We start from the raw sequence: 27,971 nt of genomic DNA on the forward strand, positions 1-27,971 counted from the left end.
CACTGTCCATCTTCATTCACTGCAAACCCCTAAACACTACCAGAACACAGTTCTGGTATATTTTCTTAAGGCTGGTGACAAATGTGTGGTTGGGAAGAGGTGGGGGGGAGTAAACAAGCAGAGCAAAAATACTATTATACGGTTTACAAGATGCCTTCTCAAGATTTGATCTCAGCTTTGGTTTCTTCATCTATGAAACAGATACAAAACTTAACATAACTAGAGAATATTATCAAAAATGGAATAGCTATATAGAAGAGCATTCCAGGCATCCAGGATAATAAGTGCCTTTCCCTTCCAAAGAGAGATAAAGACTAATCCAGTGGATCTCAACTGAGGGTGATTTCCACCCCCCAGGACACATTATTTTTGTCAGGAGACATGTGGCAATGTCTGGAGACACGTTTTATAGTTACAACTAAAGGGAGGGAGGGAGGGAGGGTGCTGATATTCAGTGGGGAGAAACCAGAGATTAGTGTTAAACATCCTACAATGCACAAGACAGTCCCCTCCCCCACAAAAAAGAGTATCTGACCAAAAATGTCAGGAGCACCTATGTTGAGAAACCCTACCCAAACAAATTCATTTCTGGAAAACCACACAAACATGGAAAAGAAGGGTAATGGAGTATATATAGTCCCTACAGTCTATAAGAAACCTATTTTCGAAGGTAGTCTAAAAACAACAATACTATCTTATGGCAGCTGTTACTCAAATGACAAATTAAAATGTCACAAATGTCAAGAAAAAAACTTGCAAATGTCAGAAAAATAGATTGTCCTCCCAAGCATTATTTTAAAATGCAGGTAAAGTGTCAATGAGAACCTATTAAATTCATTTTTATAAATAATAGTAATAACACTCAAGCCTGAAGTTAAACTGGCACACTCATCTATCTGTGACAGCAGAATAAAGTGAGACAACTCTTTCAGAAAGCAATCTGGGGTAAAAACAGCCACAAAAATGATGCCATCCTTTGCCATCAGAACCCAATTTAAAAGAAAGAACACAAGTTCTTTGCAAAAGTACTCAATGCATATTATAATGCTTAAAATCTACACACTTAAAATCTAGATATCATTACTATTTTTAATGTGCCAGACCCAGGAATGGACACAGGCATTTTACATATATTATTTCCTCTATCCTAACAAAAAACCCATATGCTAAGTGTTATAAATCCCATTTTACAGAAGAAACTAAGGTGCAAAGATCACAGAACTAGCAAATCAGAGAGCCTAGATTCAAAGCCAAGTGGAGCAGGTCTAAAGTTTCGCACACTGTGCTACACTGAATGCAATAAGTAACTGAAGTAAAAATTTGGTGGGAGTATTATGAATTTAGCAAAAATAATCATGACCACTTCTTAGATACATATGGAATTTTACACCTAAAAGGAGAACAAAGACTTTTCAAACACTCATAAAAAGTTTAACAACTGACCATGTAACGGGTCACAAAGACATAGTTCAAATTCCAAAAATCAGAAAGCATTCAGGCCACATTCTTTGAACACAATGCAAAAAAACCCTAGAAACCAACAATTTTTAAAAGGGTAGCAAAAAAGAAAAAAATAGATGGAAAAATTTAGCAACCCATCTTTCTAAGTAATTCTGATAAAGAAAAACCAAAATTGTTCCATTTAGAAATGAACAACAATGAATATGACAGACCAAACTCTTAGAATTTGGCCAAAGAGCTAACTCAGAGGAAATGCTATAAACTTACATGCTTATGGAAGAAAATAAGACAGATTGAAAATAAATGACTTAAATGTGTAACTTAAAGCAGCTTAAAAGAAAAAAAATCCAAAGAAAGCAGAGAAATGAATAAAGATAAATACAAAACCAATGAAATAAATATTAACAAAAGATAAATTCAATCAATATAATCAAAAGTTTCTGTAAGAACCTCATTTATAAAGCAGAAGACTCTGTACCCAAGAAAAGAAAACAGAAGTGAAAGAGCAGATATAACAACAGAGTAAAGTAATACACACAACAGATCTACGAGAAGATCCTAAGAGATTTCCAGGTAGAATTTTGTGGCAATAAATTTTAAAATCTAGGCAAAATGAGTGATTTTCTTTAAAAATGTTGCTGGGGGAAAAAAAACGTTGCTGGGGCTCCTGGATGGTTCAGTCAGCTAAGCGTCCAACTCTTGACCTTGATCAGCTCAGGTCATGACCTCACAGAACAGGAGTTTGATCCCTGAATTTGGCTCTACGATGACAGTGTGGAGTCTGCTTGGGATTCTATCTCTGCCCCTCTCCTGCTCGTGCTCTCTCTCAAAACAAATAAGTAAAACCTAAAAAAAAATTTTTTTTAATTAAAATGTTGCCAAAATTGGGTCATGAAGGAAGAGATTTAAAAACCTTAAACCAATAACCATAGAAGTAATTTAAATGTCAGCAAAGACCCATTCATAATTATAAAATGGCCTCTATGCTGTTCAGACATTTCTAGCAAAATGTTAGCAAACAGATTAATCCTTGTCAACTACTTCCAAGTGAAGAAAAAGATGGGAAAATTTACCAAATCAGTTCACGAGCTTGCCATAACCACAGCCAGCCTAAAAATACCCTATAGGTCAGTCAAGTTATGAAGATGGGGGAGGAAAATCAGTACTCCATCCCCACAAAATCACCTAAATCCCATTTGACATATATTAAAATAATAATCCAGGGGCGCCTGGGTGGCGCAGTCGGTTGAGCGTCCGACTTCAGCCAGGTCACGATCTCGCGGTCCGTGAGTTCGAGCCTCGCGTCGGGCTCTGGGCTGATGGCTCAGAGCCTGGAGCCTGTTTCCGATTCTGTGTCTCCCTCTCTCTCTGCCCCTCCCCCGTTCATGCTCTGTTTCTCTCTGTCCCAAAAATAAATAAACGTTGAAAAAAACTTAAAAAAAAAAAAATAATCCAAATCATCCAGATAGTCAGTATCTGATCATGTTTAGCCTAAGAATTCCCCCCGGAATGCAAACTCCAGAGAGAGCAGAGATTTTTTTTTTTTTTTTTCCATTTTTGCTCATTGCTCTTTCTCCAGTGTCTTGAAGAGTTCCTGGCAAATAATAATGCATTCAATAAACACAAAATCTAACAAATGAAAAGGAGAAAACAAAACATGACCATCTATCATGCAGGTGAATATCCATCTAGTAATATCAAACAGAAATAAGTCAAAGAATTGCTAAGAGTAGGAAAATTCAGTAAGGCAGTCAAAGAACAAATCAGCATATAAAAATCAATAGTTTTCCCATATTATCAACAAGAAATTATCTCATTCTTAGTAGCATTAAAATCTGCAAAATATCTACAAATAAATTTAACGGGAAATGTGCAGGGCCTATAAAAAAGTATAAATTTTACTCTAGATATAAAGGACCTCAGTAGAGGAAAATATCACAACTCTGGGAAGACCTAATGTTGTCAAGATGTCCTATCTCCATTCAAATTAATGTACAGTCACAAAACAGTCCTAATCCAAATGGATTTAAGGAAGCCGATAAATTGATTATAATGTGGAAGAAGATAATGAGCAATAGCACCCTCACAAAAATATATATATAATTTTAAATAGAAGAGTGCAGTTACTCTATCAGTATTTAAAGCTATGGCAAATAGTATATTTAGGGACAAGTGGTCATCCATGGAGGGGGTAGGGGGATTAAAATGTTACTTCAAACCATACACAAAACATAGTTACAGAGAACAGACTGGTGGTTGCCAGGGGCAGAGGGTTGGGGGTGGGCAAAATGGGTGAAGGTAAAAAACCTCCAGTTATAAAAATAAATCATGGGGATGCAATGTACAGCATGGCAAGTATAGATAATAACACTGTATTGCACATTTAAAAGTTGCTAAGAGACTAAATCTTAAAAGTTCTCATCACAAGTAAAAAAAAAAAAATTCTGTAACAATTTATGGTGATTGATGTTAACTAGACTTACTATGGTGATCATTTTGCAAAATATGCAAAAAGTGGGGTGCCTGAGTGGCTCAGCTGGTTAAGCATCAAACTCTTGATTTTGGCTCAGGTTATGATCTCACAGTTCGGGAGTTCGAGCCACACATGGGGCTCTGCACTGACAGTATGGAGCCTGCTTGGGATTCCCTCTCTTCTCTCATGCTCTCTGAGTCTGTTTCTCAAAATAAATAAACTTTAAAAATAAGCAAACAAAGAAAATTTTAAAGGGCAGCCTTTAAAATATATATATATATATATATATATATATATATATATATATAGTGAATCATTATATGTCACTTCCATCTCAGTTAAAAAGAAAACCAATTTTAAAAGCTAAACATAAAAGTTACATATAGTCGCTCCTTTTCTCCAACAAAAGGCCTTACACTCCAGATAATTTCATTACATTTCTTTCCCTTCCCAAACACTGACATACATCTTTTCTTGCCTCTCCCAGTTCCATCAGTATTTTGCCAATTTTCTAGCATGAAAATCCAGTCATGTCACCAAGTTTACTCAAGTGTGCAATTAATGAAATATGTTAGATTTGGAGTCAAGAACTATAGTACAACCTTGACTCTTAACCTAATAATCTTTAGCACCATCATTTGATCTCTCTGTCCTTAGGTTTCTCATCTGTAAATGACAAATTTGTACCTATTCCCACAGTAAGCTCTATATTTTATCAGTCTTGTATCTGTACCTATCTTTCCATTCTGTGTCCATCGCTCTGGTTCAAAAGACTTTTTTCTCCCCAAAAGACTTTTTATTCACAGCTGGGCTACTTGCCTTTCTTACCCTGGCTCCAAACTATCCTACATATCCAATCCATCCACCCCACATCACTAGCAAAGATTCTTTTATGTGCACTCCAACCATGCAATTCCATGTTAATAATTCTGCACTATTCTTAGGATAAAATTCAAATGCACCAGCCTTTGACCAAAGCTTAATACTCCAATTTCATCTTCTACTTTCTTGAAACTTTTATGTCTAGTGGATAGCTCTCTTCCCTGTTATCCAACACAACCTCTTCATCTGAGGTCCCTCATCCTTGGACCTGGAACATCCCATTTTCTCTTGGAAACCTAAGTGTCATCCCTATTCAAACTAAAGTTCCACTCTTCTCAGGTTTTCTGATCCCCTTAGCCCACAGTAATCACTCCTTCCTCCAAGTCTCATCTCAGCATTTGGTGCTGTACCATGTTATCTAATTACAATTAAGGCATTCACTGCCTAATTCTTTTTTTTTTTTAATTTTTTTTTCAACGTTTTTTATTTATTTTTGGGACAGAGCGAGACAGAGCATGAACGGGGGAGGGGCAGAGAGAGAGGGAGACACAGAATCGGAAACAGGCTCCAGGCTCTGAGCCATCAGCCCAGAGCCCGACGCGGGGCTCGAACCCACGGACCGTGAGATCGTGACCTGGCTGAAGTCGGACACTTAACCGACTGCGCCACCCAGGCGCCCCTCACTGCCTAATTCTAATGCTTCCTTTTCTACTTGAATGTGGGAGAAAAAAAAAAAATCAAGTCACATAAATTATTCCTTGAAGGCAGGAACCAAGTTCTCAATTCTTAAGTGTTTTCATCATTCCTTATTTTACTGTGAGAGAAGTGTTTCTCTTGCCCTTTAGGGGCCAGGTTAATCTTGATGATAGATGATCTGGAAAGGCTAGTCTCCAAATAACTGAGTTACCTTGAAAATTTTTATATTTATTATTCTTTGCTCAGAGAATTCCAGATCTCCTTTTCTGGAATTGTCACAGGGACACTTTTGACTATCCTCAATGATGACACATCTTGGTTTCTATTGATATTATCAACTATAGCTACTCCTATAACTGATAGAGGATAATGTGTTAAAGGAATAGAAAATGTAGCTCTTTGAAGGCTAGCCTGATGGGAAACACCCAAGAGCAATACTGTATATCTTACCCTTCCATAAGTTTGTCAGCCAATCTTAATGTTTATGGATGAAATTAATTTGTCTCATCTAGTAATACCATTACACTATTTACAATAAACCATGGAAATGTAAATAATCTAACACTGCTTTGAACATTAATGGAAATAATAACCTCTTGCACCTAATAAAATGTAAAACCAAGAACAGTTGAGCCTTAAACAACATGGGTTTGAAGTCTGCAGATCCACTTATACACAGATTTTTTTTTCAATAAATACAGTACATTAGTATAAACATACTTTCTCTTATTTCCCATAACATTTTCTTTTCTCTAGCTTACTTTATTAGCTTATTAAACTACTAATTATTACTATTACTATATCAGCTTATTTATTTAATACATATTACATGCAAAATATGTGTTAACTGACTATACTACTGGTAAGGTTTCCAGTCAACAGTAGGCTATTAGTAGTTAAGCCTTGGGGGAGTCAAAAGCTATATGTGGGTTTTTTACTACATAGGTGGTTGGCATCCCTAACCCCCATGCTGTTCAAGGATCAACTGTGTGTCTGTGTGTGTGCGCGCGCGCGCACGTACATATACATAAATGTAGATATAGATCACATCAATGTCTTGAATGTACACTTGCAAATATCAAAGTCACCTCATACTTTTCAAGTCTGAGACCCAGTTACTATCAAGTTATCATTAAGAACAAATTAAGAGAATTCTCAACTGGGAGGAAAATTATCGCACCAAGAAAACTTCCTGCAAATATAAAATTAGCCTTTCCACTTAAACTTCCAAGTCAACGTCCTTCTGTGAATGCTTGAATGTATTCACATAAGAGATCAATTTCAAATACAGCTGGGTAGAAGCAAAATGAGTCTTAAGCAACTCTCACTCTGTTTTCATCTTACAAAGAGAAGACTGGCCTGTCTTCCAGCCTTGTGAATAAAGATCTTACAAAATTCACTATGCAAAGGGTGCGCCCAAAGAATACTTGGTTGAAAAAATCTGCTGGGGAAGTGCCAATTTAAAAAGAAAAACATTTTCACCCAGTTGGAAATCTAGAAACAGTGGTTACAGCCACTCAGCTGAAAACTCTTAAGATGTGAAGAAAAATTTTTTTAGAAAAAACCCAGATCTTTTCATCCTCAGAGTGAAATTCTATGAAAAGCAACTAAATGAATCAATGGAAAAGTGAATTGTTAACTTTATGCACCTAAAAAGCAATAACTAAAATTCTGCCTTTGTTATTTGACAGGGTCAAAGGGCAACTGGTCTCTTATTCTACATAGATGAACTCTACAATCTGTAATGGTTTCCAATCAATTATTTCTGGGAAAGAAACGGGAATAAAAGAAAACTTTTGTTGTTTTGCTCGAAAAAGAACCAAAAATGAAAAAGTTATATTGTTTTGCTTACTTTGGGGGAGGGGAGAGACAGAGGATTGTTTTTCATTAAGGATATTTATTTCCAAAGCATAACACTCTAATAGCTTTATTCAGCGAAAAGGATACCCTTCCGTTAAAGACCTCTGTCTTCACTCTCTCACTATACCCCATCCTCAGGGTCCATACTTTATTTTCAGGTTTCTTCAATGCCTTAAGTGGAACACTTAAGAAAAAAGAAAAAAAAAACAAAAACATGACAGTTACTACAGGCAAACACACTGGCACCAGGTTGCCTCATGAGAGAAACAAGTGAGGGGACTGCTGCAGCCCTGCCACCAACTCCCTGATGGGACCCAGTGCGCAGACTCCCTACGGAAATACAGGCAGTATGAGCTCCGTGGAGATCACCTGGCCATTCGGCATACCTCAACAAGTCGTACGGTGTGCCTAACAGTGACAAAAGTCTTTCCCATCCCAGTCTGGGTCTCATCATTACAAAACCACAAGTGACATTTTTCAAAAAAGTATATTTTAGACTTTGTAAGTGAGGCACCTAGGAAGATTAAAAGACAAAATTAAAATTAACAATTCTCAACGGTAGTCTAGAATTCTTTTTATTATATTGCTCCCTCTCTGGTATTAATCTCACAAACGCCAAGAAAAATAATAACCTCCAGTTCACCCTTCAGGTTTTCTGGTGATTATCAAATCAATAAACATAAGATATTGAATGTTAATCATAAACTCCATACTCAGACATGGAAACAACAAAAACTCATAGAAGCACATGGAAAACCAATCAGGCTATTTAACTGCTATTTTATGCCTTTCAACTTCCTATAATAACCAGACTTACCAGAAAAAGAACTTTTGAGGAAAATACTTCAATAAACACTAAGTACATGCTTAAAATTCATTTAACAGCCTTAAGCACAATGCAAGACTAAAGGAAAAAGAACATAAAATACTTCTCATATTTTAAAAGATTTCTTTTTCCAGCAACTGGGGAAATAAGGTTTTTCCATATAAGTTGAAATATAAATTCAGTTGAAATACAAATCATCCCCTTAGAATGTCAAATATATTTATGTTATCCATTTGATGGGAAAAATTATGAACTAGGTCACTTCTCTGGATTATTTATTACAGTAGGGGAAAACAACTTACCCTTCCCATCATCCCTCATGGTCAGTGCCATGCCCATCACTGTACTGGACAGTCAGGAGACGCATCTAAAGAGCTATATGACTTCAGCTTGCTCCATTTCTCAAAACAAAATCTTCTTTCTGCTCCTTCCCAATCAGTTTAGAAGAAAAATACTAGTAGAAAGAGCAGGTACAAGGAACTAGCTTTTATCTTCACTCAAGTAAATTATTTATCATGTCTATTATCTTAGGCCTCAACCGTAAAATGGGAAGATCACCTTCATCATCTGGAGGTCTTAAATACTAAACAGGATACCAAATGTAAACCACCTAACATATAGAAAGTGTGATCAATACGCACCAATTCTCATTTCCATTTCTTTTTTTTAAAGTCACTTCAAGGCTGCCTCGGTGGCTCAGTTGGTTAAGCGTCTGACTTCAGCTTAGGTCATGATCTCACAGTCGGTCAGTGAGTTTGAGCCCCACATCGGGCTCTGTGCTGACAGCTCAGGGCCTGGAGCCTGCTTCGGATTGTCTCTCCCTCTCTCTCTGCCTCTCCCCCACTCATGCTATGTCTCTGTCTCTCAAAAACAAATGTTAAAATAAATTAAAAAGTCACTCCAGCCAATTCCCAGATGTTATCTCTGCCCTAGAACAATGCCCCTCCCCAACCCATACAACTTCTATTCCAATAAAAGAAATAAAGAACAGGTTACTGCAGGCTAAAGGGTGTATCTGGTTAAGATACAGACAGACCATTTACCTTTCCTCAAAATTTATTACCAAATTACTTAATATTACTAGAAAGTCTCTTGAATGTAAAGTTAAATGCCATATTTTACATTTGGTAAATTTCTTTTCATTGACCAAGTCTAAAGGGCAATTTGATTGTTTCCATTAATACAGCTTAGTGTTTATGTCCCATAAACTGTTTACCCATGCTGTGGGTAAACAGCCTAGATTAATACCTTGATTTCTTCTTAGCTTTAAGATATTAAGCAAGTTACTTAAACTTTTCATTCCTCACTCTGAGTCTGTAAAACTAAGACAATACCTATACCTCATTGTACTGTGAGGACTAAATAAGTTAATGAGTATAAAGCACTTTTAACACTGTCTACACCTCCAAATATTCAACCAAGGTAGGCTATTATTTTTTTTCCTAACATGTTTCAACTCTGTTGTACGATTAGCAAGGTAGGTTAAAAAATGCTGTTCTCTAATTCAACCAAATCACTTTCTCCTGGAGCTCTGTGATCTCCCAGGTTTCAGATTAATTTAGTCCCAATAGTCTTAAGCTCTGTCTCCCCCAGTTTCTATATTCGCAGGATGCGTCTCTCAAGTGCCAGAAGAACAAACAGGAAGAAAAGGATTAAAGGGTGACCAAAAAAATAGTCACTACACGTATACACTATCATTCAATCCCCTGGCTCATGTCCTCTATTCTATTAGACAACGGTAAAACAACTTAAAAGAAAATGATTTAAAATTGAATAAACTCCTCCTTCCTAGTTGTCACTCCTCAAATCCTCACCCCCCCAACCTTTTCTCCACAAATCCTCTTACCTGAGAGTTCTGAATATAATCTATACAGTTGTTACAATACTACTAAATAGGCTACCAGAGCAACCCACAACATTCATATTTTATCAACAACTTTTCAGTATATTCTGTTTGAGGAAGAGACTCTCCAGACACTTTTATCAGACTGAAATTGTCTTCCAAGCGACTTTGTTTACTATTGTAATGCAAAACCCTTCTTTATAATTAAACAAATATAAAATCAAACAGGCTAAAGTGACCACAAAGCATTAATGGGAATCAGAAGCACAGTCACTTGATATATGTTATATACTGCACCCTTTAGTTAAAATTTTGAGAAACTCAATGTTCTCTTTACATTGAATATATGACCATAATTTTCCCAGATACATACGGGAAACAGGAAAAGGAGAATGAACTGACAGACATAAAAGGACATGACCTGAGGTATAAATTTCTAACTTGCAAAATAATCTGGTCCATTTTGGTCTTTGCTTAGACAGACAGCAGAGAAACTAATTGGGTTACTATTCATTTGATATAAAATGTGGCCCCAAGCTTTCCCTTTTCTAGTAAAATAATTTAACATGAACATGGAACCTAACAGGGTGCTCTGCAAATGACCATGAAACCTCTGGACATACCCAACAGCCAAAAAGTGTTGAAATGAAAATTAGCTAGTGCCCACCGCACTGAATAAGGCCCTCCAACGGTTCCTTCTCCATCTCAACATAGTCATCCAATCCAGTTACTCCTGCCAAAAATCTAGTAATCATTCATAATACCTCTTGCTTCTCTCTCAACATCCACTCATCACATCCAATCACAAATCCTAGTCACCCTACCTCCAGTATCCAATTCACTCCTTCCTGACAAAGGCTGAGTCTACCATTCTTTTACCTGATTTACCACAAACACCTAACTGGTCCCCCAAAGTCTACACGCACTTCACTCTTCACACAATTAAGAGGGTCTTTAAAAAAAATCCAATGATGTTTAGACATCACAGTAACATTTTCAGTTAAGCGTTTTGACTCTTGGTTTCAGTTCAGGTCATGATCTCATGGTTTATGAGTTCAAGCCATGCGCTGGGCTCTGTGCTGACAGAGCAAAGCCTGCTTGGGATTCTCTCCCTCTCTGACTGCCCCTCCCCTGCTTGCGTGTGCATGCTCTCTCTCTCTCTCTCTCAAAATAAAAAAATAAACTTAAAAAAATGATTTTAAAAGTGAGATAACCGGGGTGCCTGGGTGGCTCAGTCAGTTAAGCGTCTGACTTCAGCTCAGGTCATGGTCTCAAAGTTTGTGAGTTCGAGCCCCACACTGAGCTTGGTGCTGACAGCTCAGAGCCTGAAGCCTGCTTCGGATCCTGTGTCTCATTCTCTCTGCCCCTCCTCAACTTGTGCTCTGTCTCTGTCTCTCAAAAATAAATAAATGTAAAAAAAAAAAAATTTTTTTTAAATAAATAAATAAAAGTGAGATAACCAACAAAACCACCTGTATGACCTGGCCTCTAGCTTACCTCTCTGGCCTCATTTCTCATCACTCTTCTTACACAGTGCTCTGTTTTTGAAAGTATCAAGCATCTCCCATTCCCAGGCCTTAGCATATGCTGACTCTTCAGTCTGTAGCACTCCCCTTCTTTACCACCAATTAATTTTCATCATTCAGGTCTCAGCTTACTTATTACTTCATCAGTATACTTGCTATAATATCCCCACCCATCTTCATTAGATGTTCCTGATATGCACCCCCATAGCACTCTGAACTTGGTTTCTGTAGCACACATAACCACTGCAAATGTATCATTAACTATGTGATTTACTTAAACAATTATTTTCTCTTTCTAACCTATACTGTCCATGAGGGCAGGGCAGAGCAGGGACTGTGTCTTACTCACTACTATATACCCCTACCACCTAGCACCCTCAGCACATAGTAGGCATTCAATACATCTGATAAATGAGTTCATCAATTCCAAAGTCTCCAATGTGAGGCTCTGAGGTACAAGTCAACTCTTCACTCTCTGTATACCCAGGATTACTTGGAAGCTCATTTCCTGATTTTTAATACTTGCTGGAACATGCAAAGGAATACAGAAATGTTCATTTTTAAGACACTAGTAAAGAACCTGGACCTTCATGAGCTATTAGGGTTATTTTGCAAAATGTATTCTTCCAGTCACCCACAGCTTGAAACTCCATCTATGATGATCCCTCTTTCATTGCCCCCAAACATTCACTGTTAAGTCCCACTACCTCTACTTCTGCATCATCTCTGCAATTTTCTCCTTCCTTTTTATACATTTATCACTCTTACCTATATTGCTAGGTCTCTAAAATATTCTCAGTCTAGCCAAAAAGCCCAATGCCTTTTAGCCTTTGTCCTCTATATGTTATGCCTTCTACCTGTACTGACCTACTTCGGTAGACCACAACCAAAACAAAACTTCCTACCAAAATCCTAGCCACCTTTCAAGGCTCATTCTAATATCCTTTCTTTCCAGTTCCATCAACCAGCTGTGACCTCTTCCTATTTCACTATGTCATCAAACATTTGCCTTATATAAGTGGGTGCCAGGCATTGTGCTAAGTACTCACCTTTGCTTTACACCATGTCTCCAAATCTAAACTGTAAACTTCTTGAGAAAGTTTATTCACCTACCTCATCTCTTGCATCTTAAACATTTACTCAGTTAGTACTTATTACATGACCACTTTAGCATGATGGTGAAGAGTACTTTCACTCAATTTTAGAGAATGAAAACACCAGTCACAAGGCAACAGAAAACATTTGCAGCAACCAGACCTGCAGCAAATGGGTAATCCCTAAATTCCTCGTTGCCTAACTTCTCTCCTTCAGAATCACACAAGAAACACCAAGAATAAATTCTATCTACATACTTAAGGGGGGGGGGTAGAGGGAAAACACAGAAGCTACTTCTGTCACTGGATGTCATATGAAGCCCAGCAGAAAAACAAGGGGCATTAAATCAACCATCAAAGATGTTCCACAAATTAAAGTTTACTCCTCTCTGAAGTAACTTCTATAAAAACAAAATGGAATTATTCCCACACATGTATACCACAGAGTAACAATTTCAGTAATCACTTTAATAAGCTATTTAAACACACACACACACACACACACACACACACAGGCATTAAAAGAATCAAAGCTAGGAGCACCTGGGTGGCTCAGTAGGTTGAAGCTCAGGTCATTATTTCACGGTTCATGAGTTTGAGCCCCGCATCAGGCTCACTGCTGTCAGCACAGAGCCCACTTAGGATCCTCTGTTCCCCTCTTCCTCTCTGCCCTTCTCCCACTTGTACTCTCTCTCAAACATTTAAAAACAAAGAATCAAAGCTCTAAGTCACAAATCAAGAAGGTTGTTTTGTTTCACGTTACATCAGTGACTTACAGGGAGGGACTTTTGCTTCAGTTTCCCCAAATGCAAAAACAGAAACAAACAGTGCTGAGAACAGCTCCATCCACCCATGTTATTTAAAGATGGAGTGGTCAGAATTCAAAAGTGTTTGAGTCTCAGAAATTATCTAGTCAATTCCTTCATTTTTATTATAAAAGTAGCTAGATGATTAGCACTATGGCTAGTTTGTAGCAGAGAAGGGTTAGATAAGACTTAGTTCTGGCTAATACTACTCTCGCTCCATCATTCTGTGAAAGCATAAAGAATAGGAAAATAAGGACAATTTATGTTGACTACCACTGTTGGCAACATCACTCGTGTGTGCTTAATAAATTCAAATAGGAAACTACAACACAAAGCATCCTGGCTAGAGTATCTAAAAAGCAAAACCTACAAACACACTAGTAATTCATTATACACAATGGAATTATTCCCACATATGCATCCCACACAGTAACAAATTCAGTAATCACTTTAATGGACTATTTAATACACACACACACACATACACAGGCATTAAAAGAATCGAAGCTAGGGACACCTGGTGGCTCAGTAGTTGAGCCTCCAACTTCAGCTCAGGTCATTATCTCACAGTTTGTTAACGATTCCAAGAGAATGAAATTCCCCAGAAATAAAGAAAAGTCACTGCAATCAAGATAACCTAAAATTCAAACAACTTCTTTAATATCACTAAACTGAGCATCTAGTTTATTTTTTACCCAAGCTTGATCGGAAACAGACCTCAGGAGGCTATCAAATAAAACATAGGTTAGCGTAAATTAAACCAGAAATAAAAGCATGAAAATAAAACAAGAACAAGAAGAACAAAATGAAGCCAAGAATGAGGCTTGAAAAAAGGTACAAGACCTACGAGCCTGGCTCTAAACTTCGAAAAGCCAATAGGAAAACAGAAACCAAGCGAACAACACAAATTATAGCATCCAAGTAACAGAAACAGACGTAAAAGCTTAGGAAAAAATACACTTAAGTCTTGGTTGTGTTATCTTTCTCCCTGAGGTTCTTATAAAGAAGGCACTGTGTAAGATAAAGATATATGCGATATATGTAAAACAACAAATATTTCAGTAGTCCTAATTAAATGTTTTATGGGATTTTTATAATGATCCTCAAGATAAGCCTATAGTAACAGTTCAGAAAGAAAAAAATATTTTTTTTAGGAAAAAAAGGTTTACATAATTAATGTCCAGGTACCCAGAACACTACTGACCTAAGAAAGCATTTAAGAGAATATCTGGGGGAAAAAAAAGGTGTTTTCCTAACAGCAAGCATTTACTAAGTACAAGGGCCAAGAAAATAAAAACCAAATTTAGCAAAATTCACTGGTCCAGGAGTTCATAACAAAACAGCAGAACAAAACTCTTAAAGAGAAGGTGGAACATAAAGAAAAACTAAAGTGGAAAAGATGTGCACACAAACACACATGCCCACTCAGTAACTGTATTACATCCACAGGAGATAACTAGATGCTTTTATTTCTACTTCTAAAGTTAAGAATTAAAAATTAAGGTGTTTACTGAAACATGTGCCTTCCTTGCTAGTTCCTCCATCAAGAAGATAATATTTAAATTCCTCCTCCTTCCACAGTGATGTTACTAAACAACGATAAAGGTCAAACCCAGTGTAGTGCAGAATTTCAAAGTAGTTACATATACCAAGACAGGAAGACATAGGAAACATTTCAGGATGATTTTCCAAAAAGAACTTAAAAAGGTATAATACCAGTTTTAAACTAAATAAAATCAGTTAACCAAAAGGTTAATCAATAAAGAGGAAAAAACTTCTCTAAAATACCTCATCTGGCAATATAGTTTACTAACTATAAAGTATAATACAATGATAAACATACGATTTGCCAAAAACTCAACATAAAAATCAATCATTCTACTACTGCTAGCATGTGCCTATGACTTACAATGGATCACTGTTTTTCCTTTTGGAGGTAGGAAAGAAGAAAAAACACAAATTCTTGGTGAAGGCTGGTCATTTTCACAGAACCATCCACTTGCAACTTAAGCACCATCATTTAAAAACAATTCATTTCAACAACCTCATGTGCTAAATATTTTCATCATGGCTGCCTAGACTAAATCTAGCTGTCTCTGGCAGGAGTATTTCAGCAAAGGAGTGAAATATCAAGCTACTAGAAGGGGAAAAACAGTTGAAATTCACCAGATGGGTCAATCTCCTGCAGAGTTAACTAACTTCTTACTGTAGGACTCAAGAATTACAAATTATAAATGTGGTGAAGAGATCTGGGAAGAACTATTAAATCACACACTCGTACAAAAGGATTCTCCGTGTCCAAACAACTATTTCCCCATCCCCGTTTTTCTTTTTTAATCAAAGTAATGCCTCCATTCTCAGTGGCCAATTGCTGAAAAGCTGTAAAGTACTCAGAAGGTCAACACCTGGCTAAATAGCAGCCTTAGGAGTCAATCTGGTGACCTGGCTCAACAAGAACTTTAAAGTACTTATGCTTTATTGGTCATTTTAATTTAAATTCAATTATATCATAAAGAGCAAAAAGTTTATTTACTCCATAGTACTTTTAGTGCTCCAATTTTCCTTACTTTAATATGATCTGGTACATGGAAATTCAACTTTTTAAAGCATTGTTTAGTTGACTTAATTTGAAAAGGATTCAAATGATTCCAAAGTTTCCTAAAATGATCCCTTAGCTATCCTTACACTTCACAACCTTCCAATCAACAAAGCATTACGTGATAAGAATGCTCAGAATTTAGCAGGTGAATGGACTAAGCCTAAACAGTCTTTTCAAATCAGTAGATTATTCCCTGGAAGAAAAGTTCTCTCTTAGGTATTCTGATCTCACTGAATTGAACGCTTTCCCACAACATTACCAAAACTTAAAAATGTTTTCAATACAAAGTATCCTGAAAACAATAAGCTTACAGATTCTAGATTTTTTCCCCCTCAAATACACAAAGTACATGAAACTTAAAATGCTTCAACTAAAGTATTTATTTCATGAAATTACTTTTAAAACATAAAATATTCAACGTTAACCAAGATTTTTTAAAGCAGTGGCTTATGCAACAAAGTCAGTGGGATAATGCCACAAATATCTGCAAGCTGATTTAAATTACTAATCCATTTAAGGAAAGATAACTATGCTACAGCAGTAGCAAGCCACTGAAATAGATCTACTTTAGATCTGAATACAGAAGTGGACACTTGAGTACAATAAGCTAACAAAAGGTAATGAACTAGGTCTACAAAGAAGAAATTCCAGCAAAATAATCCAGACTTTTCCCCCTGAAACAGAAACCAAAATTGCATATTCAGATACAGCACAGTTATCCATGTGAATAATATAAACAAAATCGAGAAAAAAGGAAATTTACTTATGCTTAAAGCATGGCTATCTCAACAGTCTCCAGCGAAAATCTTGGTCACCTTTATACCACAGGCAAGGAAAACCCAATTATTCCAACATATCCATCTATTTCAGCCTACTTTAGTAATCCAACCTTAGTAACATCCCTGGCCCAAAGAGAAAATGGAAGGAGTCAACTCTCCTGCCCCTCTTTTCCAACATCTCGTGCTTCCCTCTCTCGTAAGTCTAACACTTATTTTAAGTAGATATAAGGCAGGCTGATTTATCTTTAAGGAGATATGCTATACCCCCTTGCTTATCTGGAAGGAGCCAAATGCAGGACGGAAGGACATGAGTAAGGTACCTCTGGATTCACCGTGCCAATTTGGAGCGCCACCCAAAGCCTGTGTAGAATTTTTCTCAAAACAAGAGATTAAAAAAAAAAAACAGTAAGAACCTATCCCAAATATGTCAATGTATTTAAACTTAGCTGAGAGAAAAATAAAATCCAAATGTGATCAAGATGGGCTCTTTTAGGAAGTAAATCAAGTTGTGAAAGCAGATTGTATTTGGAAGCAACCCATAAATAAAATACTCTGAAGCATTTTCTGATTATTAGTCTTTAACAGGTAAGGAAATCTCAAGTATTAAAAGTGAAGACTGGGTACATTCTCTGCTGAAAGTTCAATTAAAAGCAACTACGGGGTGCCTGGCTGGTTCAGTCAGTACAGCATGTGACTCCTGATCTCTGGGTCCTGAGTTCAAGCCCTATGCTGGGGGGTGGAGTTTATGTTAAAAAAACAATAAAAAATAAAACCAAATTCCAGCTTAGTTAACTACATCAGCTGAACTTCTGTCCCCACTTAACCAGAAACAAGAGGATCTAAAGTCAAGTTATAGAAACCTACAAAAATACCCTACATACAATTTCAAAAGAAATCTAACCAGTCACTCTGAAAGAGGTATGCAGTTTCACAAATAGGAGGTCTTCTGGTTTTTTTCTTAATAAACAAGATCTACAGCAACATAACACTCTGCCAGAAATATCTTTCGTTTCTCCACTAGCAGGTATATGCATCCACCTACCTAAAATCAGAAAAAAGACAAATGGAACATAGGCACCTACCTACAAAGAATCCTATTCTCCCCATGGTGGGAATTCACTAATTCTTTCTCCCTTGTCCCAACACTTCTCAAGAATGACATTATGCACAGGTTTTACTCACAGGGGTACATGGCGTTGCTCAGGATCAGCTCTGGTCAGTTCTTCCTCTTCAATATCAGACTCTCCTCCTGAACTACTGTCGGTGACGTCTGAATCAAACGCTCGCTCACTGCACCTCAAGTTAGCTATACCACTAGCTGTAAATCTCTCCAATTCTTCTGAAATTGAATCGCTTTTCAGGAAATTGCTAAGTCCTTCTGAAGTGGTGGTCTCACTGGCAGCTTTTCTCAATGCAGCTTCAGCCTTTCGAGTCAGCATCAACTGGCTCCGGGGCCTCAAGGATTCCAAGTTTGGCAGTTTGCTCCAAGTCTTCTCTAAAAATCCACCCAGCTGATGCTGTATATGCCTCTCCACCTGCTTGGCTTGCACAACCTGTAAGCGCTTCTGTAACCTGCGGGCACGGCTCTCAATATCGGCCTGCCTCCGCAGTAAAGCTGTTATCCTTGTGTCAGAATCTAAAGCACTGAAAAGAATGGAAGACAAGGGAGACTTTTTATCCTCTAACTTGACACCCCCCAAGTTAGAACCGGAGTCTGTGCCAGGTGATAACCTACTGCTTCCTTGAAGTGCCGGCTGTTCCATGGAATTTACAGAAGATTTGTTTGCAGTGCTATTATTGCTAAATATAGTTGTGTGTTCTACATCAAGGCTTCTATGTGGAAGAGTGCAATTGGTCATACCCCCCTTCAAGTCCCCAGATTCAGATGCCACCACTTCACCCCCCTGAAAAGAAGATGAAGTGAGAGCTCGTTTTCCCCCATTGAGGGGACTGGAATTGTCATGATCAGAATGTGTTGAACTTTTAGTCAATTTCTTAGCCAACCCATTTACAGGTGCTTGTGGCAGAGCTGTCTGACCACTCGTATTCATGGTTCTGAGATTTTCTAAGGAAAACTCCAAAACTGGCTGTCTCCCCAACAGCTCAGCTCGGAGTTCATAGGACTGAGATAAGAGAGGATGAGATTTAAGGACTGTCTGCTTGCTGAAGACACCTTGCAATTTCAACGACTCCTTTGAGGGTACAGATGTTACATCGGAGCAGAGATAAGATGCCACCAATGGTTGCAGCTTTCCCAAGTCTTCCTTGGTAGGATTATTTCGGAAGTCTAAACTGGGATCCTCTGCAGCAATGGCTTTTCTTTTGGTTCCGTTGGCAGCAATAAGGATGTTGGCGTTGCCGTTATTTTCGGCACTGCCAGGGGACAAAGTGGAGGATGGGGGAGCCAGTTTGAACCGGATATGGTGTGCTTCAGCTGCTGCGTCAGTGAGAGCGGGCGCCATCGCAGCCATTCAGCACAGAGAGACAGGAAGTCCAGCCTCTCCCGGTGCCGAGGCCAGTTCCACGGCCCCTTACCGCCTCCCCAGAGAACAGACTAAAAGAGAAAGAAAAAAAGGAAGTTAGAAATATACGCACACTAGAAAACAACACACGTTTTTAATACAAACACCACTTGAGGCTATACTTCACTCTGCCTCCAGAAAGAAAAACACTCAAGACTATTCTGGATACTCGAATATGGGGATGGGGCAGAAGAAGGACAGGGACAGGACAATTCCTGCACAGAGAAAGAATTCCACCCTTCTTTTTTTTGTTCCTTGTTACCACAGATTGAAAGCAGCCAAAATAGAAGTTCCATTCTGAAAGAATCAGATTGCTAAAGTTAAATCATCTGCGTTTAAAAAAAATAATACTTTACAACTTCTTGAAATTGGTGAATTTAAAGCAAATGTATCAAATGCTTAGCAATTAAACAGAGAAGAATTAGTAAGGAACTCCCCAAAAAGTTGCTATGCAAAATGTCACAGATCTGCACATCTCTCTAGCCAGAGAATCCAGTGCTTATCAGCTTCTCGCTTCTCTGAAAGATAGTTCATGCTAAAGGCTTAACTGTATCGCATCTGTATTACCAGTTTGTTTCATCAAGTTTTTCTTTCACTGTCCTCAGTACAGCCCACCTCTCAAATTAATTGCCCAATTTGTTTCTTTTTCTTTACCCCAAAATTTCTTAAAAGAATAGTATAAATAGCTGCCTCTGCACTCTCTCTCTCATAATCTGGCTTCTAATCCTACTGCTCTGGCAAAGGGCACTAGTGATCTCATTATCAAATCCAATGGTCAAATCTCTGTCCCCAATCTATATAACTTCTCTGAAGCATTAGGCAGTGCTAACCACCCCATTCTTCTCGAAATGCTCTTTTCCTGATGTCCCTGACACCAAGGTCCCTTCTGCCCTTCTCTCTCAACTCGCTTCCTTAGCAACAACCACTAGTATAGTGCGGCCTCCTAATGCTCCGCTTGCTGAGCTTCACTGATCAACATTCCTACCTCTAGGATCCTCAAGCTCCCAGAAACTCAAAATTCACTCTCTTCCTCCAACACACTCCTCACCCTGTTTTATTATCTCCGGTAATGGTGTTGCTTTCATTTAGTAGCCCAAACTAAAAACCTCAGTCATCTGCTTCTTCTATATCCCCTTTGACTTAACTGGTTTAAGAGCAAAAGGAAATTTATGCAAAGAACTAAGCCAACTATTTTTTTAAGTTTTTTGGGGGGGGGGGTTTGTTTTAATTCCATACAGTGTTAGTTTCTGGCATACAATATAGTGATTCAACAATTCCATACATCACTCTGCTCACTATGATGGTTAACTCCTTAATCCCCATCACCCATTTACTATTTACCCACCTCCCCTCTGGTAACCTTGGTTTGTTCTTTACAGTTAAGAGTGTTTCTTGATTTGTCTCTTTTTCTTTTTCCCTTTGCCTGTTTGTCTTGTTTCTTCAATTCCACAGATAAGTGAAATCGCATGCTATTTGTCTTTCTCTGATGGACTTCCTTCACTTAACATTTATACTCTCTAGCTCCATCCATGTTGTTGCAAATGACAAGATTCCATTCTTTTTTGTGGCTGAATAATATTCCATTGTGCATATACATGCCACATCTTCTTTATCCACTCATCACTTGATGGACATTCAGGCTGCTTCCATATCTTGGCTATTGCAAATAATGCTACCATAAACATAGGGGCTAAGCCAGCTATTCTTAAAGCATGGTCTACAGACTTCTTAGGAGCTCCAAGACCATTTCAAGGGGCCACAAGATCAAAGCTATTTTCATATGAATACTAAAACATTATTTACCTTTTTTCACTGCATTGAAGTTTGCAAAGAGGGTACAAAAACAAGGCTGAGCAAAACTGCTGGTACCTTCACATAAATCAATGCAGAGGAATTATTGGTCATTATGTTCTCAATTCATTTACAGTTTAAAAAGTCCACTCCACTTAATATCTTTGATGAAATTATGAATCTGATTAAATCTCCAATCTTGAGTGTATTTTTTTAAATACTGTGTGATAAAAGGAAAAATATGCAGAAAACAACTTCTGCTGCTTTAAGAAGTATGAGAAAAGGCACCTAATACAACGAAGTTGCAAGCTGAACCAGAAGCTTTTTTCACAGAACACTATTTTTACTTGGCAGAACTGACAAACTATGGTTTATTAAGACTTGAGCAGTTAGTAGATATTTTCTCAAAAATGAACAAAGCGAACCTGTCACTTCAAGAAAAACCACTGATGTTTGTTGCCAATGATAAAATCTGAGTTTTCAAGCAAAAATAAGTATTTTGAAAACTTATATCCACCACCATGAGCTTGAACACTTCCCCTATACTTAAAAACCTTGTTTCTGATTAAACAGATTACTGCTGATATCAATGAATGTTCAGTTTTCAATACCACATAATGAAATGTATCAACATCAGGAAGATCTGTGTAACTCAGTGAATGACCAAATGACCCATGTATGTTAGAAACCCATGCACGTAAAAGCAAATGCAAGACAGACAAATGGACTTTAACATAACAGAACATGTAAAATTCACAGACGTGGTTTTAGGTTCTACATTGCAACTAACCTTTATGAAACTACTTGTCAACTATGGGTGTAACGTCAAAGAATACCCACACTTACCTGAAAAAGCTATTAAAATACTTCTCTATTTTCTAACTACCTATCTGTGGGAGGCTGGATTTTCTTCATTTGCTTCAGATTTGCTTCAACCAAAACAGCCTATCACAATAGAATGTATGCAGAAGCAGATACAAGAACGGTCTTCTCTTAAACTGGATATTAGAAGAATTGTAAAAACAAACAATCCCATTCACTAAATTCTTCTGTTCTGGTAAAAAGCTATTTTTCATAATATGTTAATGGGTTTCTCATTTTTAAATGAATTGGTAAATAATTATTTTTCAAATTTCTCAAACTTTCTAATACAGCAACTATTGATAACGCAAGAAAGCTCTTTGTGGTTCTCAACATTTTCTAAGAGTGAAAAGGGGTCTTGAGACCAAAAAATTTGTAGATCACTGAACTAAAGCAACCTTCTCCCCAGTAAAAAATAAAGAAGGGCAACTTCCAATTTGGTCAAACATTTTTATCTCTAGATCAATACCAACATAGGAAATTAGGCCCTATAGGAATACACTAAGATTCTTTACAGGATGACAATTCAAATTACAAATATTGAAATATTTAAGTAAATGACTGAGAAATACCAATACACTTAAAGACCAAATATATCTACTGCTCCTTAAACTTGCCAAAAAGTTTCTTGTTCTAAGATTGTATTTTAATGAACATCCTATGGATCTTCTAGGGCTTACAGAGCCTTATGGACCTTTCGGGCATACGGCATTCTATGTGACACAAACTGTTCTATGTCTACTTTTCCTATTTCAAATTTTAAATTTAGCAGTAATTCCTAATATGGCATAAATAGTTGTGCTATAGACCAACTGGTAAACAAACCAATGTTTAAGTTATTCGTTCAAAATACACTGAGTTAGTTTTATAACATGCAAAGAATTTTCTCCCACAAACAAAAATCACTCTCAGGTCTTTCCCATCAATTCCATCTCCTCCTCTTTTGAATTCATACCAATACACAGTTGATACTAGCAATGAAGGAAAGCACATTATCAGTATAAGATGATCGGTACAACGTGTGAGAAGAGTAGTTGTGAGGAGTTGTAGCCTACTAACCCAGAGCTCTGCAGTTAAGTCTCAACCATGGCAGGAAACAGCTTCCCCGTGGGGATCCAGGCAAGGACACAGATGTTACATAGCTTACACAAAACTTACTCAGGAAAACCCAGGTTCACCCAGCACACATAAAAAAGGTCATAATTAACATCACACCACAGAAGGTACTTAAGCGGCAAACATTCCAAGTTATTTTAGAGTTATACAATTCCTTAAAGTTCACAACTTAAAAATCTGCTGGCTCGAATCCCATCTCTTTCAAGATTTCTCTGACCCTCGAAGTACATCTGTGAACTTGACATTAATCACGTACATCTCAAAGGCAAGAGTTTATTTTGTTTACACCCGCTCTCCTTGGTCTCAATATCCCCACAGGATGCACTGCAAAGAGTAGTTACTAAAACAATCATCTAAATAAGTAGGGAGGAGGAAAAGGACAGAAGGGGAAAAAGCGACCTCTTCAGAAGGAATTCCATTCCTAACTCCTAAATCATTATCTTTCTATAGCCAAACAATACTGTTTAAAAAAAAAAAAAAAAAAAAAAGATTGAAGTCTTCATCCCTCCCCCTTTTTATAAACTTTGAAATACTATACTGTGATTCAATCTTACCCCAAAGGCACTCACTTTGTAAGTATGCTGAGATTCAATATTACCCCCAAAGGCACTCACTTTGTTAAGTAAGGGGAACAGGTCTGGGTTCACATTCTGGCTCTACCCTCATTTAAATTATTTAACTATGCTGTTCCTCAATTTCCCCATCTGAAATGACAGAGCCTACCTCACAAGACTGCTTGATGATTAAATAAGATACTCTCCATTACTTACTTAGCCCAGTGCCTGACAACAACACCCATTATTTGCACTATTATTATAACCTATAGACAAAAAGCAAACATAAAAGGAATTTCAGCAAGACTTCTTTTTTTTTTTTTTTTTTTTTAAATTTTTTTTTTTCAACGTTTATTTATTTTTGGGACAGAGAGAGACAGAGCATGAACGGGGGAGGGGCAGAGAGAGAGGGAGACACAGAATCGGAAACAGGCTCCAGGCTCCGAGCCATCAGCCTAGAGCCTGACGCGGGGCTCGAACTCACGGACCGCGAGATCGTGACCTGGCTGAAGTCGGACGCTTAACCGACTGCGCCACCCAGGCGCCCCTCAGCAAGACTTCTTAATGCACAGGAAAAATAGAAAGTAAGTAATCTCCTAAAACATTGCTGTACCTGAAGACCCGTGCATGTAAAAATGGACTTGGCAAATCTAGTTAGCACTCAATATTAGCTGTACCTGCCTCAAACTACCAAAGCTTAGAATTTTAATTTTTGCTATAAGTTTAGATTTCCTTTTTTTAATTTAGATTTGCTTTTAGTACTTCATGATGATGCTTACAATAAAAACAAATCAAATGCCCAATAATTCACTTAAATTCTGGAATAGCCACACAATGGAATATTATGCAACCATGAATAATAACCAATGTAAAACAGTATTTCCTGACTTGAAAAAGTGCTTGCTTCACTGTTAAATGAAAAAATAAAAAGGCGTTACAAAAAACCAAAACGTATAGTATGGCCTCATTTTTGTTTTAAAAGAGTAGGTGGTAAGATTCTTTTGTCTTTTGTTTTCTAGTGTATATAATGTCTCCAGCATTAACATGTATTACTTGTATAATAAAAGGAAAAGAAGCAAAAAGAAAATAATGCAACTTCTTAAAGAGCCAAAGAATCTGAGTAAGGCAAAATGTCATGGCAGCGTTCTTAAATTTAACATACTGAGCAAAATGCTGATTAAAAGCAATGATTCCCATCCCACTTGAATCCCAAAAGCTTCACTCTTCAATAATTTATAGCAGAGAAAGATTGTCAAACTTAAGCAATTTTACAAGAACAGAACAGCTTATGATAAATAACCTTTCTCCAAAGAATACCAAGTATTAAAAGCTACAATTAACTTATCAATTCTCATAATAACCTGGGCAGTAGGTTTTGGGCTGGGATTACAACTTCCAGTTTACTAGTGGGAATAGATAATAAAGTTGTACTGCACATTCTTAATAAAGAAACCTAAAGTATCCCAATTTTTAGTTCATCTATAAATCACAATTTGACAAATACAGATGGAGTTAATGTACCTGCTGTCACTGACATTAAGATTCTGCAGTAAACCTAAAGAGACCAAAAACAAAAAAAAAAACAAAAAAAAACCCCAAAACCAAAGAGCTATAAAAGATTGAGCTAGATATTAATGGTTTCTCTCCTAGTTCCAAGGAAGCATTCTAGGGACTGGAAGATGTCAGATAGGTTCAGCAGACAAACACATTTAGGAAAAACGTTCCTGATGGAAATTCACAATGTACTTCATCAGACTGAATGCTCAAATGCCTGCCTTTACCAAACCAAACACTTTTTCCCCTATTATACCTATTAGTATCTTACAGAACATTGTTCTGAGGGATACAAGTTGGGATAAAATTCAAACATGTGACTTTCAGGGTCTCTTCCTATGCTTATGACTCTTAAGTCTAAATTGCAACATAGGTTCAAGGGAAAACTTCCATGTAATACAAGTACACTGGGAAAGCAAAAAGTATACGCCTCAGGCAGTTTCCCAAGCCCAGCACTATGAACATCTTGTGCCAAATCTTATGAGTGGGGAAAGGGGACTCTCCTGTGTGTTGTAGGACATTTAGTAGCATCCCTGGCTCCACCTACTAGATGCCAGTAGCACCCTTCTACCAATTATGACACCTAAAAATGCCTCCAGAGCTGTCAAATGTCCCCTAGGGGGTAAAAAATCACACCTTTCATTAGAAAACCATTGTCTAGATACAGACTATCTACATGTAGATGTATTCTTCCCAGAAAGCAAAACATATCCCGGTACTTCAACTATTTCAAGTCAGACCTCTACACCTACAAATGAAAACCTTGCCTTTATTCCTTGTAAGTTCCCAAGACAGGACTCCAGGTATACAAGAACAACCCAGCAGCATCCACCCTACAAAAATGCAGAAACCCAAAGGGAGGGCTTTAGTCATTTGACTGGCCAGCAAATCACACTTTCACTGGAAACAGAAGCACAAATCAGATGGGGAAGAAAAGTATGCCCATAATGTGGCTTCTACTAACCTCTTCCCCACCATTACCTCATTACTCTGCACAAAGGTGAGAAATAGGAGGAGGAAAAATGGTTAGGGAAGTGTCTGTGAAGTTGTCAAAATTTCAACTGAAACTTGAAAATTAGCTAAAATGTCATCATGTAAAAGGCGAAGGCAAGAGAATGGTAAATGTGGCATTCTAGTGAAAGGAAACGGCATGGGAAAAGGCAAGGCTGTGGGAAAACATAGGACATCCTGGAGGTTAAAAGAAATGATCAGTTTGCTTGAAATATAAAGTATATTTTAACAGAGGAAAGAGTATAGAAAAAAGTGGAAAGGCAGTCTGAAGCCAGATCATTAATGGACAACCTTGAATAACCAGCCCTTACTCAGACTTAAAGGCAGCAGAATGTCATTAAAGATTTTTCAAATAGGGAGTAACATCAGAACTGTGCTTTAGAGACCAGCTGGATAGGATGTATTAAAAGAAAGTAAAAAGGCAAAAAACATCGATGAAGCTACTGCAATAATCCAGACAGGGTGCAACATGGACCTCAACTAAGGTGTTCACCACAGTAGGAACAGCAAAATTTCCTTCAAGCTTAAATCCAGAAACTGGAAGGGGCTAAAGTCTGCAGAAGGGCCAAATAAATAACAGAAAAAGAAAAACGTAAAGGATCTTATCTCCTTCATGATAAAATCTTTCCATTTATTTCTAATGACGCTATTCAGGTTTCATATATTCTCCATTCCTAACATTATCAACCCCAACCCAGCCTGGGGCCTTATTAACTCACACCTAAATTAGCCTGACAGCTTCCTGACAGCCTTGGTCCTTCAATCTGGTCCATACCGTTTTATCACATCACTTCTCTACTCTGGAATAGCTCCTTGTACCTTTCTCAGGAGTCCAAATTCTCCAAGATGAAACTTAACACAATATCACAGCAAACGCATCAGGTTGGGTAGACCTAGAACTCCCCCAGATTCCCAAAGCCAAAATCTTTGCCTATGCTGGTGCTTCTACCTAGGAGACCCTTCTAACCTTTAGGCTCAAAATTTAGTTAATCCTTCAATACATGGCATTTCCACAAAAACTTCTGCAGGCTGTTTAGACTGTCATCACTTTCTTCCTGCTTAAATTGTAAAACTCATTTAAAGTCACCATCACGCAGGGGCGCCTGGGTGGCGCAGTCGGTTAAGCGTCCGACTTCAGCCAGGTCACGATCTCGCGGTCCAGGAGTTCGAGCCCCGCGTCAGGCTCTGGGCTGATGGCTCAGAGCCTGGAGCCTGTTTCCGATTCTGTGTCTCCCTCTCTCTCTGCCCCTCCCCCGTTCATGCTCTGTCTCTCTCTGTCCCAAAAATAAATAAACGTTGAAAAAAAAAATTTAAAAAATAAAAAATAAAAAAAATAAAGTCACCATCACGCAATTCAAATTATCTGAATATTCCCCAATTGTCAATTTACAAATTCTATTTCCACGGTGACAAAGTTCCTTAACATCCTTCTGCATGCTCACTAACTTGATCTAAAAATTGGAACATAGTAAGCACTTGTAAGCACTTACTGACTGGGCTAGAGCATTCAAAAGACTTGGCTAGGTAGGCCTTCAAGTATAAATAAGATTTTGCTATGCAGAGAAAGATGAGGAAATTCTAATCAAGAAACCAGCACAATCAAAATAATGGGAAAGGATCTGAGAGATGATCTACAGAACTTGCTGGATGAACCAAGAGGTACATGTACACCTCAAGAAGAGGAAGAATGCAGCAAGTAGTGATCTGTAATGAGGTATTGAAAGCTACAGAACAGGACACACTGCAAAGTACTTCTTTTACATGGAAACAAATGTTT

At 37.7% G+C, this 27,971-nt stretch overlaps 1 protein-coding gene across 6 annotated transcripts in view; it reads right to left on the reverse strand.

The window, feature by feature from the left end:
* The window catches only part of KANSL1 (KAT8 regulatory NSL complex subunit 1), a 182,182-nt gene that overhangs the window by 116,571 nt on the left and 37,640 nt on the right, over nt 1-27,971 (reverse strand). For all 6 annotated transcript variants that reach the window (XM_043584867.1, XM_043584863.1, XM_043584864.1 and 3 more), the window contains one exon: nt 17,968-19,339. In XM_043584867.1, coding sequence (XP_043440802.1) covers nt 17,968-19,256 — 1,289 coding nt within the window. In that variant the 5' untranslated portion in view covers nt 19,257-19,339. The remainder of the gene's footprint in view (nt 1-17,967; nt 19,340-27,971) is intronic.

This window comes from Prionailurus bengalensis, chromosome E1 (genome assembly GCF_016509475.1).
Source record: "Prionailurus bengalensis isolate Pbe53 chromosome E1, Fcat_Pben_1.1_paternal_pri, whole genome shotgun sequence".
Taxonomy (NCBI): Eukaryota; Metazoa; Chordata; class Mammalia; order Carnivora; family Felidae; genus Prionailurus; species Prionailurus bengalensis.